This window comes from Helobdella robusta (genome assembly GCF_000326865.2).
Source record: "Helobdella robusta unplaced genomic scaffold HELROscaffold_17, whole genome shotgun sequence".
NCBI classification, from domain to species: domain Eukaryota; kingdom Metazoa; phylum Annelida; class Clitellata; order Rhynchobdellida; family Glossiphoniidae; genus Helobdella; species Helobdella robusta.
Genome location: NW_008703942.1, coordinates 2,002,523 through 2,021,029, shown reverse-complemented (window position 1 = coordinate 2,021,029; position 18,507 = coordinate 2,002,523). Strand labels below are relative to the sequence as shown.

General features: G+C 32.5%; 2 protein-coding genes across 2 annotated transcripts; both read left to right on the top strand.

Moving 5' to 3' along the window:
- Positions 1-1,114: 1,114 nt before the first annotated feature.
- On the top strand, positions 1,115-3,932 carry HELRODRAFT_170204 (hypothetical protein; the record flags this gene model as incomplete). The annotated part of the gene is made up of 4 exons (XM_009016036.1): positions 1,115-1,291; positions 2,395-2,682; positions 3,180-3,260; positions 3,597-3,932. 4 exons carry the CDS (start codon positions 1,115-1,117, stop codon positions 3,930-3,932), a joined length of 882 nt encoding a protein of 293 aa, XP_009014284.1.
- A 3,156-nt stretch (positions 3,933-7,088) lies between these two features.
- Positions 7,089-8,646, top strand: HELRODRAFT_170203 (hypothetical protein; the record flags this gene model as incomplete). Its single annotated transcript, XM_009016035.1, has 3 exons — positions 7,089-7,162; positions 8,160-8,247; positions 8,434-8,646. The coding sequence occupies 3 exons, from the start codon at positions 7,089-7,091 to the stop codon at positions 8,644-8,646; spliced, it is 375 nt and encodes a 124-aa protein (XP_009014283.1).
- Positions 8,647-18,507: the final 9,861 nt, after the last annotated feature.

Here is an 18,507-nt window from a genome sequence, read left to right as displayed (position 1 = left end):
GTCACATCTGATTGCTTTCATTTACTGAACTGGCAATCTAGTTCAATTTTCAATATGGCCAAAACTGAAATACTGGAATTTGGTAACTCAGAAAACATTTAACATTATCTCGGAATAACCAATATTCTTTTAAAACATTGTAAATTGAACGATCAGAATGATAATCAATGAAGATGGCATACCTCGTCATACATCGTCAGCTTCACAAAACTTAACTGAACTCTACTGGCAACTTTTTCTTTTTGTTTCAAACTTTTCGTCATAACTCTCAAGCATTATTTTATCATTCACAAGTATTTCTATCTCAAAAGTCTACAAAACGGAAACACTAATAACATACACGTTCGACCTCAACGTGCTCCAGTAAGCCTTAAACAAAACACAACAAACAGCATTACAAAGCGTGCATTTTAACATTCCTCTTTATACATTTGGAATCCCTTGACACTAAACATTAGAAATTGCAGTTCAATTCAATCATTTAAATTTTTCTCAGAAACTTTCCCTTTCACTGAAGCCATTTTTAACACGAGATTGGCCTATCAATTGGTTTCTAAGGCAACTTAGTATTTGCCATAGCACTTATTATCACACTATGGGAACACTGCTTTTATTCAGTTTATTAAATTATTAAAAATAGTAATAATAGCAGTATATGAAGTAGTAGGAGTTGTTGTTGTTAAATAGAAGTAGTAGTAGTAATAGTAATAATAATAATAATAATAGTAGTAGTAGTAGTAGTTGCAGTAGTAGTAGTAGTATTAGAAGTAGTAGTAGTTCTTATCATTATTTATATTATTAATAAAATCTACTCTTCAACATATTTTAAATTCAAATATTTTTATCATTTTTTTAATGATTTAAAAATCGCGTGAAAAATTTGTGGCCTCGTATTCAACTTATTGAAAACATTTTAGATTGTCTGATGTACGCTGTTGCACTAAAGCATGTTGCATTTCCAATTTCTTGATTTGGGAGTAAAACCTGAAGTTTTATTAAACACAAATTTGGTGCACTCAACATGTTTTTTTTATAATTATAATACTTTTTGAATATATTTTAGACTAAATAACTCTATTTTTATTGTGTGTTTCATTTATGGAACAAATTTAAAATGACACCAACACTAAATGAAAAGAACTACAGAGACCTGGCGTCATTCATCAGTCAGGGTTCTTCGTTGAAGTTGATGAAGATGGCGCAAGAGGGGAGGAAGACCTCGGTGGGTCTGGGTGAGGTCATCACGGAGGTGCAGGCATTCCTCTCCAGCAGTTTGGATCACTTCCTCAAGGTTTTTGTATTTTGTTTTTGTGTTTTATTTTTTACCTTATTTGACATACCTGCTTAATTGTTAATAATTTTTTGAATATTTAATTACATACATTAGTGAAAATTGGTTTAATTTTTTACAAAATTGTTTTCAACATACTTGGTCTGAAATTTTATAAACATTTATTCTTTCATTACCATATTTTATGAGTTTGTTATCAATAAATAGAATCGAAGTTAAGAAAAAGAACTTATTTGTACTTATTCGTGAATATTCCACTAAACTCAGGATTGTTTTTACTCCCAGTGTTTCAATCGGATATTTTAAATAAATGAATGAATGTATTTACGTATGCTAATTTTTATGATGCAACTCTGTCAAACACGGAGCTATTTATGTGTCGTTCTATACTTATAATTAAATCATAGTGCCACCAAGGTTGCACTATCCACATCGCACGACGCACGTACACACACAGTGCGTGGTATGACACTTCTACCTACCGACTGAGCTAACTCGGTGGCCGATTCACTTAAATATTTATTTAAATTTATGTGAATATAGATTTTAATTTTGTCACGATTAAGTCAGAGGTTAAGTGTTTGTACAAAAAATTTAGAAAAAAACAAAATTAATGATGGTTGTGACGACATTTAGAGGAAAAAAATGAGATGCACTTTAAAGATGAGCGGAAAGATAATTATCTCATTCATCGTCATCGCCACTCATTGCATCCACTAGAATATATTACTCTTTTCACAATAATTCAAGTGCAATTATAGGACCACGAGCGAACTAATGATAATATTTAAAATGTTATCAGACGTAGCGATCGTAACACAAACACACACACACACACACACATATATATATATATATAACAACAAATTAATAACTATATTAACAGTTTTTAATCAATTCATTACAAGAATTGTACAGTAGAAATACAATTTCATTACAAGAATTGGGCAGCTTTGGGAATAAATAATAGCTGTTAAATAGTAAATATTTTTTAGATTTACAAATAGCTATCAATAATTGACTAAGCGTGGTTTAAGGCAAACTATCATAGATTGAGTAAATTTGGTGGTTATTAAAATCATCGAAACATCAATACATTTCAGGTGCAGACGAATTTGTTTCAGGATCCCCACTTCTTCCACACCTACCATCAACCACCCAGCCACAATTTCAACAACACTGCAAACGACAATAACGCGACTACTAATGTAAACCAAACTGGAACTGACACAAACAACAACAGAAACAACATCAGTGTAGTTGAAAACCGCACGGACAAACCCGAGCAAGAGTCAAACGCCCTATTACATAATGAGTACGCGCTGGAGTTGAGCAAGGTGGACGCCATTTTGAACGTCCACAACAACGAAGTTAGGACGAAGATTGTTCAGGTCGAGTTCAAGTGTATCTATTTATTCTTTTCTTCATTTTTAGTTGTTTTTTCATTCATTTACAAATTTATCAAATTTTTATTTTGATTTTTATATGGTTATATTTTTTTATTATTTGATTGTTTTTAAGGCAATTTTATCCTAATTTGTTCTTTTAATGGTTATTATTCTTCAGAATTTTCAATTGACCAGTCAAATAAAAATATGAAAATCATCTAGCTGAAATAGTGATTTCTCCCCAATGCAATCAAGTATGCGTTTGCTATTTGAGACACTAATTCAATTGAGAGTAAAAATTTTAAAAAGCACGTACATCAGCATTAATTTACGAAATCTTTCGCTGAAGTTGTTTCAATACAAATCAAACTTACTCAACTTCAGTGCTCACACACACACGCACACACACACGCACACACACACACACACACACACATACACACACACAGTCACGTTACGTAATCCATTATTTGTTAAACGTTCCACATTCCACATTCTAGAAGTTCAACCGCATGCACTTCAGTTTGAACCAACAGCTTCGAAGTTGTATCGAACAGCAGATGGTCTACCTCATTCAAAAGGTTTACGTTCGTGTTCAAGCAATTCTGAAAATTTTCAAATTTTATCACCCTGCATTTTTTTAAACTTACGAACGAAAGTTTTGAAATGTTTATTATTGAAAACATAAAATGGCATTAAAAATTTTATTATTTTTGATATTAATTAAATGTGAATTGTAATATTGAGATGGCAAATTAATTTTTGTAATTTAAACCTTTTTAAAATTTTATTTCACTCTCCTTTTTTTAATTTTTGAGCTTAAATTTTGAAATTAAAAAAAATCATTATAAATTCGTATTAGAAAGCAAGTCAGTTGAATAAAATGATAAATATTTCAATGGAATTTTAAACACCAGACGGATGAGCTGAACATATCCCAACGACAGACATACGACTCCATTGCTCAACTTCTAACGTCTCGGATAAACACTTTTGATGACAACAACAACAACAACAAAAACAACAACAACAACATGGACGTGAAAGATTCAAAAAAGAACAACTTCAAAAATGTGAACTGCAAATGTCTGATATCTCGTCAGTTGTTTTACAATTTGAAGAGAAGAAAAGTTGAAATCAGGGTGCCAGAAAACATGGAGAGTTTCGCGAAACAGGTCGTCGTAATTTTAATTGCGTTTTGGTTTACATGTCTTAGCACTGCTCCATACATATGTGGAAAATTTTACACTTAATGAAATTGTGGTTGTATTGTTGTTGGTACTTTGTTGTTGCAGTTGTTTTGTTGTTGCGATGAATTACGATGCAAATGTTTCTCACCGTTGTTATGGTGTTACTGTTGTAGTTTTTACGATGTTATCATACTTAGAAACCGCTTTCAACTTTAATTTTGCTATTTTTGTTTCTACCTTGACCTTGTAGCTGCTGACTTAGCAATAAACAATAATTTTGAACCATCTCATATTCGTCCGGTAACAAGTTTTATTTTTCTTTCAAAAACCACACAAAACTATCGACATTGACAATTGAAATTTACAATTGTCATTTAAGTACCGTAAAGGTAAAAGAAACATGAGAGGAACGTTAAAAAGTAACACACTCTACGTTGAAATGTTTCTAAAAACGTTTCATTCAAGTGAAGACAACTTTGATTATATATCATAAATTAACCATTACGCAGCAAAAATCACCTTCTTGGGATGAACGGTATTTACAGTTTCTGAATTGAGTTTTATGTAATGAAGTAATGAAATATTTTATTTTTTATTTAACAAAATGAAACATTTATTTAACAGGTTTTTCATATAATTTTTTTAACTTTGATAGCGGTTAACAACGTTTCAGCTTAAAATTCTAAGTAATTTTTTGGCGGTAATCAGTTTTGGCTTCAAAAAATCTTTTCCTTTTGATTTTTTCAACAACATTTTCAAAATCGTTTTAAGAGCAGTATTTTAATTGGATGGAAATTTTCATTTTTTTGTTATTTCAAACAATTTCATCGATGTCTCACTAGCAATATTTTGTTGAACGAGTTGCAAACTGTTTGGAATAACTACACCCAATTCAGAGGAGTTATTCAATTTGTCCACTGCCATTATTGCCGAACGTTATTTGGCGATGCTATGCTTTTTGTTAGATGGGATGACGCCAGTATGAATGAATAATAGAGTATATTCATATTTTTCCCTGTTGTCATCAGGAAAAAATCATTTTTTATATTTCAGGAAGTGCTCGATGGCAATAAATGCTTGAAACTTTTGTTTTCCATTACAAGCAGCAACAGTAGGCAGAAAGAAATGTGATTCTGAAACTTTCGAAATAAATAGACGTGAATATTTTATTACCTCCCTTATGTCACATCTGTCAACTTTTACATTTTTATATTTTTACGTCAGGAACGCAACGCATGAAGAGCAGCAAATAAAATAATATTTCATTTTCAAAAAATAATTTTTGCTGTTTAATAAATTTTAATTTTATTTATAATTTTCATTATTTTTTGCCATTTCTTTAACACATATCTCAGATAACAAGCAATACTACCAGCTTTTCAAAAATTGAAACATTTATAATAAGGAAGCATATTCTTAGAACCCTTAACGCTTGTAACTACCAACACCAATGTTATAACTTCTAAGATCTCTATATATCCAACAGAAGCGCTGTAGCTTCCAACGATCGTCAAGTTTTCATTATCACGTAAGTTCAAGGTTTCCGATAAATGAACACAACTGCTTCAAACGCAAACTTTGTTGAACGTTTATTTAAATGCCAACAGTAATAGAAAGAAACATCGAACAAATCTAAGCAACGTCATAATTCACATAAACGACTTCGCTTTCTCTGTTGGAAACCTGACATGCAAACTTGACTGACTTCTGTTTCTGAACGGTGGATTTTTACGATGTCCTTTTACAATCTTCTATCAAAAGATAACAAATGTAGCTAAGATAACAATAAATTGGATAACCAATAATGCAGCGTAATTCGATCATTCTCGCCGTTATAACAATATATTCAAACATGCATTCATTTGAAACTTTACGATGCTGAGCGGTGTGATGGCTCAATGGTTAAAGGCGCCTGGTCTTGCTATTGCATTGACTGGGTTCGAATACAAAGAGATCCCCGCCTATCATATGCAATGTGTATGATGCGTGGTTTGCACGAGTATTCATGTACGCTGCGTGTGTTTGTCGTTGAAACCTCTGAAGCTAACGCAAAAGAGTTACTCCCTTTACCATACCATAGAGAATTCAAAACGTAGTTACATAGAAATTACAAGTCCTTTTCGTTATGATGAAATTTTACGGTTTCCATGTATTTAAATATTACAAAAAATAGTTTTTTTCTATCCTAATGAAATAACTCAGCATTCATATTTCATGAAGCCGACATTAACCTGATAGCACGGAGGAAGGGGAGCATTTTAAATCATGCGCTTGCCAAATGCTTCTATGTGCTCTGCTTATAATGAGAATCTGACGTGGCCTTCAATTTCAATTAAGAGCAGACCAAGCCAGTCTTATTCATTTCATGAGCATTTACTCGCTATCATACACTCACCTGCCTCCTACTTCTCATCACCATGTCCTCCTTTTTCCAACATTCCAAGACTTTTAACTTCTCTTTTCCTCTTTTTCTCTCTCTCTCCCTCTGTCTCTTTCTCTCTCATCCTCTGTCTGTCTGTCTGTCTTTCTCTTTTCCACCATTTAGATTTTATTTCATTATATTCTTTGTAACGAGTTAAAGTTAACATTCTTTTTAGTCTGAATAGCAACAGACAGATTAAATTATTTTAAAGTTAAATACAGTTGAAAGAGTTGTTAGTGCTTCTGCTTCATGTTCTGCTTCAGAAACATCGTTTAAGTTTTTCTTATTAAAAATCCAATTTACATTAAATAATTTTTTACTTTAATTCTGGCAAACATTGAAAATTCTTAAAAATTAAAATTTTTTTCGCTTCAGAACTTAGCTAATCAATGTTTATAGGCTTAGTGAAACCATTCAAATACGAAGCTGACAGACGTTAGAGTACATTCAGATAGAAAGTAAATGATCCGAACACGGAATGAAGATTACATAACAAAAAAATGCGTGAAAATATTCAGCACAACAGCCAACATGGAGGCATTCAAACAAACATCATTTCAACATGTTATCACGTGCCAGGCATGCTCATGTTACATTGCAACTGCAGATATTTTGTTTCTAACTAAAAATATCTGAACGGTGGGCAAAAAAAATAGTTTTTGCATCTACATATGTATAAAAAGTGTTAAAGTTTCTTATATGCATTTGAATAATATTTAAAATATAAAAAACAAATTTTTGGTTATTCCTTTCATTTCATTGTCTTAAATTAAATTATTTTTTAGGTACAAAAACTGATGTGCAACGAGCAGAGCGTGAAGATATTGGAGAGGAAAGAAAAAGATTTGCGTGCCCGTCTGACCAGCAACCAGTTTGTCGCAAGTAGCACGATGAAGAAGAGTGAGGCTTTCAAAGAAAACAGGCTCGTCTTTTGCATTTTTTAAAATCATGTCACATGTTTGAAAAACATTTGATGAAAATCTATAAAGAAATTATCTTAACATGTGTTCTATTTGGTTCTCTTAATGGCTTTCTTTGATAAACATTACAAAAGCTGTTTTACACGAGAACATAAACATTTACAGCACACACAACAACGTAAAATGAACACCAACAAAAAGATCCAACCTCTACAAATTGCTATGCGTTCAGTAGTTACACATGCACGTTCTTGAATGCACAACACACAGATGGGACCCAAACTGACACAAAGCACACACACACATACACACGTGATCAGAGTAATTAAATTTAAAATAAATTATAAACCTTCACACAAGTCAATTCAGTGTAAACCAACTGCGATTAGCAAGTGTTTTACTGTTTTTGGTGTTTGTGGTAGTGTCGTAAATAGTACAAGCCGGCCGAGCAATGAAACAACAACAAAGCATAAATTTGTGAGCTGCAGAGCATCTACGAGCGCAACCCAACTTGTAATGCAGCTTCTGTGCGCGTGCAAAACACGTTCAACGGCGCCTTATCACCCAATGCGCTAATAAAAAAATAAAAAACAGCACGTAAAAATCCATAAGTCAACCTCTTCACATGTTAACAACTATTTCCATCCGAATATGTACAACCAACATAGAATATTTATAACGCAGTCTGCAAGTATGTAAGAATGTAATAATACAATGAACATGTGTATGCGCGTATGTGACGAAACTTTGGAGATTTTTTGGTGTAATTCTTCTTAAAGTGACAATGTATCCATCCGTGAAACAGTTTTATAGCAATGCGAACAATTATTTTAGAAAAAGTAGTTTATCTAAGGCAAAACAGACAAGGACTAAAACTGTTTGCCTCAGCCATAATAGACAGATATAGAACGGTGATAATAATGAGTATTTCGTAACACAATTCATCAGAAATAACGTTGAAACAATCGCCCTCAGCAGTCTGTGCAGCACAAACGTACTACTGAATACTCTGAAGGAAGAGAGCGTGAAAGCTCAAGTTTGTATATGCTTCTGTTTAAATTTGAGGCCAATTAAACTTAAATTGATTCTATAAAATTATTTCATTTGTTCAACTTCATCCAACAGTTTAAGAAAAAAACAATTTTTTGGTAAATTATGTCTAAGGATTTTTTTTGCCAAAGAAATACTTGATTCCAAATAACATCAACTAACCGAACTTTAGTTGCAGATGATTCGATATTCGCTGAAGAACTACCGACAAAAACGGGCAAAGTCTGGAAGAAAAAAAGAAGAAGACATGATGGATGACATCATTGATGACGTCATCGTTGATGAGGATGGTGCAGACAACATCGACGAGGATGGCTTCATTAACCGTGAAAGCAACATCTCCAACATTGAGAACTACAACCAACAAGTCAGCAAAGTAATTTGATAAAGTTGATATGTATACATATTTGTATGAATGACATACCCTATACCCTATACCCTACCCATACATATTTGTATATATAAAAACTAGAGAGTTTTGTTTTTAATAAAAGTTGATAAATATTTTTTTTTAAATAAAACACACAAAAATAAGTGGAACAGTAAATTTGTAAATGAATATTTATGATGGAATAAATTATTTAGCAGAAAGCTTGGTTGCCAAGGCCATCTGAAGGTTAGTAACGCTTTGTAGTCTCACTTCACTTCTTCAATTAAATCATTCTATTCAGTTTATCCAATTATTTCGTCATACGTTCAATCAAAAAATCATTTTTGGAATTTTTTGTTTGGCGCATTTTCGGTTCCTAATTATTGCGACATATTTATTAAATATTACATTTTCAATTTTTTTCTTCAACAATCAACAAATTTTATTTTATTTGTAATTAAACTTTTAAATCAAATTTTATTCGCTAAACGTTTTATTATTGAACAATTAGATAGACATACTTTTTGTTGAACTGATTTGTTTGATATTTAATTATATATAATTTTTGCTTACAATCAGATGGTAATTATCGTAGCTTAGGCCTGTATCTTAAATACAAATACCTATACTATACTATCATTTACACTATACAAACAAATCAATATTTATTGCTTCACGTTTATTATAAAAAAACTAGTTATTTTTAGATTCTGGACTGTTAATATTTAAAAACATATATTAAAAAATTCTTACAAAGAATGGCGAACCAAGAGAGGAGAACATGAGAATTCCATAAGGGCAACTATGAAATTTCAAAACTGTTAAAAATAAAATTGGAAGACATTTTCAAGAAATTTTAATTTTTTTTTCACTAGCTCAACAATTGGCTGTGTTGAGCAAAATATGTTCAACATTTTTACCGGCTTATAAACTAACAGAAACTGTTAGTTTCAAATATTCACCATCATTAAAAATTTTGGATTCGCCGCAGAGCAGGGCAAACGTTTCGAGTTTCGTTGACAATAAAAACTTTTCAATAGCTAGGTGGCCGGAGCCAAACATGTTTTATATTTTACAATCGATGATGAGACAACGAAAGGTCTAGATCAAAACCACCAACATCAACTAACTGACCGCTTAAATGCATCAATTGTTTTAAACAGTTTTAATATTATCAATCAATAAATGCAAATTCTTAATTAATCGTCCATATTTCAGTCTTTCTGGCATTATGATAAACACCTACGGCACAGCAGCCACGAATGTTTTCATTAAATTTGACCACAAATGCATGTTAGCAAGCTTGATAATGTTAAGCTCATAAAGGAAAACAGCACAAAACAGGTTCTTTTACTCTTGAATCGAATTAAATTGCACTTTGGATTTTTTTGTTGCATCCACCTCAATTTCAACAGTGTGATCAAATTTTTTTAAAGAGCATTACGTGAAAGCGTGGCACTAAACTCAGTGCAAGGTGTCGTGAGTGCATACTCAACAACCTAACATACTTGAATAAACCTTGTGGTTTTTAAACAATAGAGATTTGGATAGTTATTATCTATCTTTATTGCAAAAAAAGAAATAAATATATGCTTTGAACTGGGTAGGATTTCAATTTAAATTAAATTTCAAATAAGGCTAATTTGTTGAAATGATAGTTTATCCCAAGCAAAATTTGTTGCATGCATTGTGTTGAAGAAATGTTCAAGCAATTGGTTCCTAGTTTTCTGCAATCCAATTACAGCATCCGTGCGTAGAGAACTTCGTAGTTCAAATTTCTTCTTTCACGTCATTATATCCCTCGAGTTTTCTTCGAAAAAATGATTGAATCTTTAATCAGCTTGAACAGGGCTTTTAATTTTTTATATTTTTATTACTATTGTTGTTGAATTTGAATATTTTTAGAAAAAATTCAAAAGACGTATTGTGGTCTGGTCATCAGTTAATGGTAAATCATTGGTCTTATTTTTATCGTTAATATGATGATCGAGAAAATGATACATATCGGTCGCAGGGCTGCCAATAAAATCATTGCTACTGTGCGGTTGTTGGTTGCAATTTGTTGAAAATATAGTTACAAATAAGTTATTGGATGAAATAAATTAGAGTTGTATAATTACTTTTGTTGTAATTATGATTCATTCTACAGAAAGAATCATAATTTTGTTATTTAATTTCATTATATCTGCAAACTATCAATCACACTCTGAAGAAGTGTTGCACGTTTAACCGTGGTACGTTTTGTGCTGAGTCACATGCTAAATGGGTTGGTTTTTAATGATGTCAATGTAAAGGTTTTAGCACTATGAACCTTGAAAAATTTCCGGTTTTAAATATTATACTTGAAAAAATGTTTTTAAAATAAATTAATGAGTTGATGATTCTATGATTTCTTTGTTGCCTGATCCCTTAATGTTTTTTGCTAAGTAATCCTGAAAAAAATTCTCATTAAAATCAATTCAATAAGAAATCCCGGTCGACGTTTCTATCGAAACCTCAGCGACCTCTATGCTGAGCTGCAAACGTGTGCAAACGAAGAAAAGATTTGTAAAGCATGTGCAGAAATTATCATTTGGAAATTTTGCATTATTAACCGTTCCTTGCTTGGAAGCATCGCTTTAACGTCTGCTGTTACACGTGGCCGCCAAAATAATGTTCGTCACACGCGTGTCGAGAAGTTGTTGACGAGTGAAATGTAAAGTTTGACTTTTGAAGGAGATGACTGGTTCGTTTTTAACGGATTTTGTACTGAGTCAGTGCCTGTTCGTCTGTTTGTTGATTTGTTTGTTTGTTCGTTTGTTTTTTTGTTTGTGATTGTTTTTTAATTGAATTAGTGGGTCTGTTGAATTTTTTTTCTGTTGGGGTGTGACAGTGATTTGAAAATTGTTTGCTTGCGTCACTCTATGTTTGTGTGTGTGCCTCTTTGTTTTCTTTTGGTTTGTGTCTGAGTGTAAAGTGTATGTGGAACGCGTGTAGAGTGCGTGTGTTTGTGTTGTGTGTGTGTGTGTGGTGTGAACCTCAATGCATCGGAGCATATGTTTTTTATGTGAGTTTTTCTGCCAAGATGTGTGCGTGTGTGTTTTTTAGCGCGTCCTCTGTTCCTTCATTTGAAAACTTGCAAACAACTTTTTGTGCTGTTAATTTTACAAATTTATTTTTCTTCTAGCTGAACGAATAATAGAGCAATTAAACGTACAATGAACTTTCTCTTCATTGATGATGGCATCTTAACTGAATGTAGGCTTGCTAGCTGGTTGGTTGGCTGGGCGGTCTGAGTTGGGTAACTAATGAATGCAGAAAGAAAAACAACGATAAGGGTGATGATGGTGGTGGTTCAGAAGATGATGAAGATGTGATAGAAAAACTGTGTTTAATTTTTTGGTAAACCCTTTTTAAACTTGTTTGTCTATTTTGGTTTGACTTTGTATGGGATTGCATTTGCCAAGAATAATTTTATGACATCCTGACGTGAGAAAAATGAATAGAAAGCCCAATTTCAAGTTACAAGTCATTGGCAACTTTTCATTTTTTCAAATTATTTATTTTTTAACTTTACCGAAATCATTTGTACAAGCATAATACATTTAAGTGAATAATGTTAATTTCTCCTTTGAATTAACCAAATTAACACACAAATTGCTGAGATAATTTTATTTTTTGGACAATAAGGTGTTGAATGATTTGACGAAAAATTACTTTTTTGTTTATGAAAAGTATTGTAATTTGATGTTCAGAATGATTGAACAATTTGTAATATTGTAAAACTATAACTCAAATAACGCAGACCTTGAAAGCATTTTTAACAATTCAAAGCAGACGTTAATTTATCAAAGTTATTAAATACCATTAACATGATCATCGTCATTAGCACGTCATTATCTTCTACATCACAACCACCAACATAACGGTCATCGTCATCATCGTCATCATCAATCAATACTCCACCTACCGCCATCATATCATAGTCATGGGAATTGGTTGGTTTGACGGACCACTGAGACCCATTACTGTAATTCATTTCCACGTACTAACGTTGTTACTCCACAAGTCAGCGGAGGTTGAGCAAACAACTGCTGAAACAAAACACACACACTCACACCAAACAAACACACTCACACATGCATACACACACACAAGTGCATACACGTGCATACACACACACACACACACTCATGCATACACACACACACACACACGCATACACAAATACAACACATTCATATATACACATATACATATACACGCATACACACACATATAATACATATATACACACTTACACATGTGTCAACAGTATGCATTATTTAATAGAGTTGAAAATACGAACATTAATATAATATTCATTACAGACGAAATCAGTGAATTGATGTTTAAATTGAAATTTAAATATTTTAAAATGAAAGATCTGGCTTTCACGTTTAAAAAGTCTACACCACAACCCAATCTTAAAATGTCTCAGTTAGATAGGTGTCTGATAAATTGTTATACATTTTTAATGCAATTATTCAAAACGACGTCTGAATGTTATCTATGTAAATATAATACATTTATTTCAATGCCTAGAATTGATAACACCAAATTTGTTATATATTTGTCTTAACATGACAGCGTGCAACAAAGAACGCAAAAAGCACCAACACAGCAGATCACAAATTTCTAACAAGGAGGCGAACAAATTTGAGCGTTCAAGAGTTCAAAAATTAAAATAGGAACTCCTTCGATGTGACTGAATGACGACCTACCATGAGATTGCTTACAAACAAACGCTCATACACGCACACACGTGATATACTCACATGCACAAACATGCACAAAGAATACAATTGCTTATTTTTGCAAGCAAACTTGAAAACATACAAGGCAGTACCAGCAAATGCACAAAAAGAACAAAACCCGTGTTCAACCACCTACCGATAATTTATATGCATTTATTTTTTGCATAATAGCTGCCATTTAATATTGAAGCATAAGCAAGGCGTGTGCCCGTATGAGAGTGCGTGAATGTGATGATTGTGCGGGTGTATATGCAAGTACAATTTGTTTCGGTACGCATTGTATGTACTCGTGCAACGTTTTGTGCGTGCAGTGTTGTTCAAAGATGTGTGCGTGTGACGGAACACTTATAAACGGACGTTATATATACACGAGATGAAGTGTTCGGCTGAGAAGCTGATGAATTATTCAACAGCAACCACCATCATCATCACCATTGTGGACAATCTGTTTCATAGACATCTTCATTATCGTCATCATTATCATCGATTTCACCACCATCGTCATCGTCGTCCTCGCCATCACCATTCATTTGTTTGTAACAAATCACCTTATATCATCGCTCTCATTTTCATTATTGTGTTTTTTGTCATCATCATCTGCATCGTCATCATCAGCACTGTTATCATCATTGTGGTCGTCATCATCTATCTACATCATCATTACCATCTTCGTCATCGTCGTCGTCATCATCATCATCATCATCATCATCATTACCATCTTCGTCATCGTCGTCGTCATCATCATCATCATCATCATCATCATTACCATCTTCGTCATCGTCGTCGTCATCATCATCATCATCATCATCATCATTACCATCTTCGTCATCGTCGTCGTCATCATCATCATCATCATTACCATCTTCGTCCTCATCTTCATCTCTGTCATCCTCAACAATGTCTTTTTCTGTATTATGACCCTCGTCATCATCGATATCCTCATCATCACCATGCCATCATCATCATCATGATCATGATCACCAAGCCATCATCATCACCAAGCCACATCATCACCATCATTCTCTCATTCCTCTTCGTTAAATTCTTTCCACGCATAGAATATAATTATCCAGAAATGTCCACGCATAGAATATAATTATCCAGAAATGTCACTGTGTTTTCCGTATTATAAACTTCTTGAATGACAGTTTTATCAATATGGTCCAATTTGAGTTACTAACCAATTTTTCGATTGCTTAGTTTGTTTCTTCATTATAAACATTCCAGATTAAAAGATTTTTTGAATGTTTTATTGTGAATTGTTTCCCGAAGTGAATTAAACTAGGTCCAAATGCCGCATGTGATTCTTAACGAGCTGTTCCAGAAGGTTGGTAGCACGTTGCAAGTTCGCCACACGCAGAATAGCAATGAATAGCGTGTTAATGCTGTTTCGATTTTTAATCTATACTTTTCATGTGGTTAATGTTTTTTGAAGATCACAATTTTCAATTCAACTATGTATTTCTAGCTAATCAAATGAAATTATCTAAAAAAATTAATAAGACTGGCTATTTGTTTATAGTTTCAACATATTAAATTTGTGTGTTTTATTTTCATCTTATTATATTTGCATCAGTGGTTGAAATTTTGTATCCTGACAAACTGGACAGCGTCATGTTTAAACCGTCACACGATTAATTATTTGCGAAGTAGCTTTTTATATTTACATTCCATTCATTCGAATTCAAATCTGTTTTATTTTTTATTTGATTAAATAATTTTTTATTAAATCAACCGCAAACCTTTGTTCGATATCATTAATAATCGTAAAAAGTTCTATGAAAAGTTAACGCGTTACGGGATTTTTTTTTGAAGTATTTTATATGCAATTGTACGAACACTGGATTGCAAAAACGTGCGGCAGTTTCGCATGAAACTGAAGAGGCGAGCAGCGGACAGGCGTTGAACGTAACGAAGTAATTTTCATTAGAGATTATCTTAGTAAGCCTCAATCCGATACGATCATCATCATCATCACCATCATCCGCCCTCATCATCATTTCATGACAACTTGATGTTTGATAATGAGGATAATCATTCAGGAAATGATGATGGTGGTGGTGGTGGTGGTGACGATGTTTGGATAGTGATAGAAAAATGTGGTGGACAATTGGTTTAAAGAATATTTTGGCATGACTGGCTAATTAAAAAAAATTACGGTATTTGCGTAATTGACTGATTGGTTAAGAAACTTAAAAAAATTTAAAGATTAGTATACTTTTAACGGGATGAATAATTGAAGAAACTACGGTATCATCAAAAGACATCTTCATTTAAATTTCAAATTAAAGTTAAATAATTCTTACGCAATCACGAATACTTCATTCAATGATTGATTGATTGATTGATTGATAAGTTATTTAAGGGATGATAGCCTTTTGTGCATGATATAATCTTTTTATAAATGATTGATACGATTGAAAGAAACACAAAATACAAAAATCTGAAACCAAAATTGACGATGACCCGAGCGTCAACTACAAGAAATTTTTTTATTGAAAACAAACAACTTTTCATAATCAAATTTTCATGGATGTTATATTTGCTTTGACGTGTGGAACGTCACAAAAAAATCCTTTTCCGCAATGAATATGTTCATTTCTTTTTCTATGATCTCCAGAAGCAAAAAATTCAACACCTGCCTAGATTTGTTTCGCACATTTTAATACATCTTCACCGAACTCCATTTCTAATGAAACGTCAAATAAAATTGTTTGATTTAAGTAAAATTAATAGTAAGGACAGAGCAACTTCAAATAAATAGGCCAAAAGGTCAATTTGATCAAAAAATATTTTCAAAAGACAATTGAATGAATGAATGAATTTCGCGAGAAGTGGTGTGTGAATGAAATATTCACGTGCTCCTTGCTTAGGCAATTTGTAACTGAGTGAAGTTTTGGATGAAATGAACAGGAACACTTGGTTAAAGAGAGCACATGTCATCTGCTCAATGTCGAACTGCCACTAATTTTGAATGTGTTGTTTTATCGTGGTAATGCATATGTATATATATATATATATATATATATATATATATATATGTATGTGTGTGAGTGTGTGTGTGTGGTGTGTGTTTGTGGGTGTGTGTGTGTTTGTGGGTGTGTGTGTGGGTGTGTGTGAGTATGTGGTGTGTGTGTGTAGATAAATTTAAGTGTGTTTTTTTGTGTGAGGTGAGTAAAAGTGTTTTTATACAAACATTCTAGGTGGACGCGCGTGTCAAAACGCATGTCAATACATATGTAAGTGTATGTGCGAGTCTTTGTGGTTAACTTGTGGGGACAGGCAAGTGAAAAATGCAAATAATAATATAAGGTTGTCACCATGATATATAAAGAAAAGTTCACAACGATATGTGTATAACATATGTGTGGAGTTATTTTAAATTAGAACCCCAAAAGTTATGAACGGCTTCAAAACATTGTTGTTGAACGTAAGAAATATTGAAACATTTGTTTACTGACATAGAATTAGTACATTTTTAATTTATTTTAATGAAGCACAAAAAAATAGTCAAGAGTTGATTTTTTAGAACAAAAAAACACTGTATAGGGAAGATTGATGCTTTGAAAACATTCTGAAGGTAAAAAAGCAGTTTATTCAGCAACTTTGCAGTTTTTAATGCTTAATGCTTTTTTCCAGTTTAATTATTTATTCTTATTATCATTTTTTTCAATACTTCGTGCTTTCAGAATTGATGTGTTTTCACAAGGAGCCTAATTTTTTTCTACTTAAATTAATTAACATTCTTTTTTACGAGACTCTTTCAGGCAGTTTAAATTGATTTTAATTGCTATTTGATTGCATTTAAATTTTTCAGTTGAAACTTTTTTTGCAATAATATTCTTTCAGAAGTTATCTATTTTAAGTTTTGCAAATCGCGTAAAACCCTTATATTTATTTTATTTTCCATTCGCATACTCACAACTTCACGTAGAATGATGATAATGTATGAAATTTCAACCGAAATTGTTCACCAGCCAAATGTGAACCTCTTTAAATGAGTTTGTTACTTTGCTGACTGTTATAACAATTTGATAGAAACTAAATATAATCTTTGAAAATCTTTTTTAAGCTCTTTTCAATTTACAACTAGCGCTGTATTCAAGATTTTGCTGATGTGAATTTATGTTCAGCATCAAAATGTGCGCCTCATAACTCAAAGATATTCCATGTACGAAAGTTTCCTTCAAGAATTAAGCTTCTTAGAATGTGATGTGATAATATCTGCGTGGTGATGGAGCCGTGAAATTATAGCGACTTTGCGTTCTTCACAAAAATGTTACATTGTGTCGGCGAGGGCGGCTGAACAACGATCATGCCCGTTCTAAAACAAACTCGAACTAGGGTCTGAGTGTTTTGAAAATTTTAAATGAGTCAATTAGAAAATAAGTTTACAAGGAACTTTTAAAAATAGTTATCATATAAAATATAAGTAATAATAGCTCGTAAATTGTTGCACAAATTTGTAAGTTTAAACTTCAACTGCTGTAATACGCCCATAAAATGTGAAAATGTGTATGATAGTCTGATGTTTAAGTAACATATTTTGCAAAAAGTTCATTAGAACTTTTTTGAGAAGATAGTGAGCAATCCGAGCTCATTTTAACAATGCATGAAAAGATCCTCTAAAATATTCATGCAATATTACTCGCAACATAAACCGAATGCTTTGGGATTAATTAAACATTTTATACAAATTTAAAACATGAAATGTACATGAGAAGGCTGTTTTTACATGTTTTCAAAAAACGCAGCTCAACGGTACAACAATGATTCTTCATCTCATTTCATTCTTGAGTACGTTTTGTACACTTTGTGCACAATAATGAAGTTTCTTTTGTCAACTGAACTGTAGGCTTTGTTACACTACGAATTTAATTAGTGATCTCAAAGTGTTTTCAACATTTTCCAACTTGCGTGTTAGGCGTCTGTGTGTGTGTGTGCGTGTGTGTATGAAATATTTTGAACCACATATAAAAATGCATGGAGTTATAATTTTTTGACAGAACGTTTGTTCAGCGGACCGAGGGCAGCTTGTAAATTGATGCACAAAGACAGTCGACACTCAGTTACATTTTCATTGAATGCATATTACATTTCA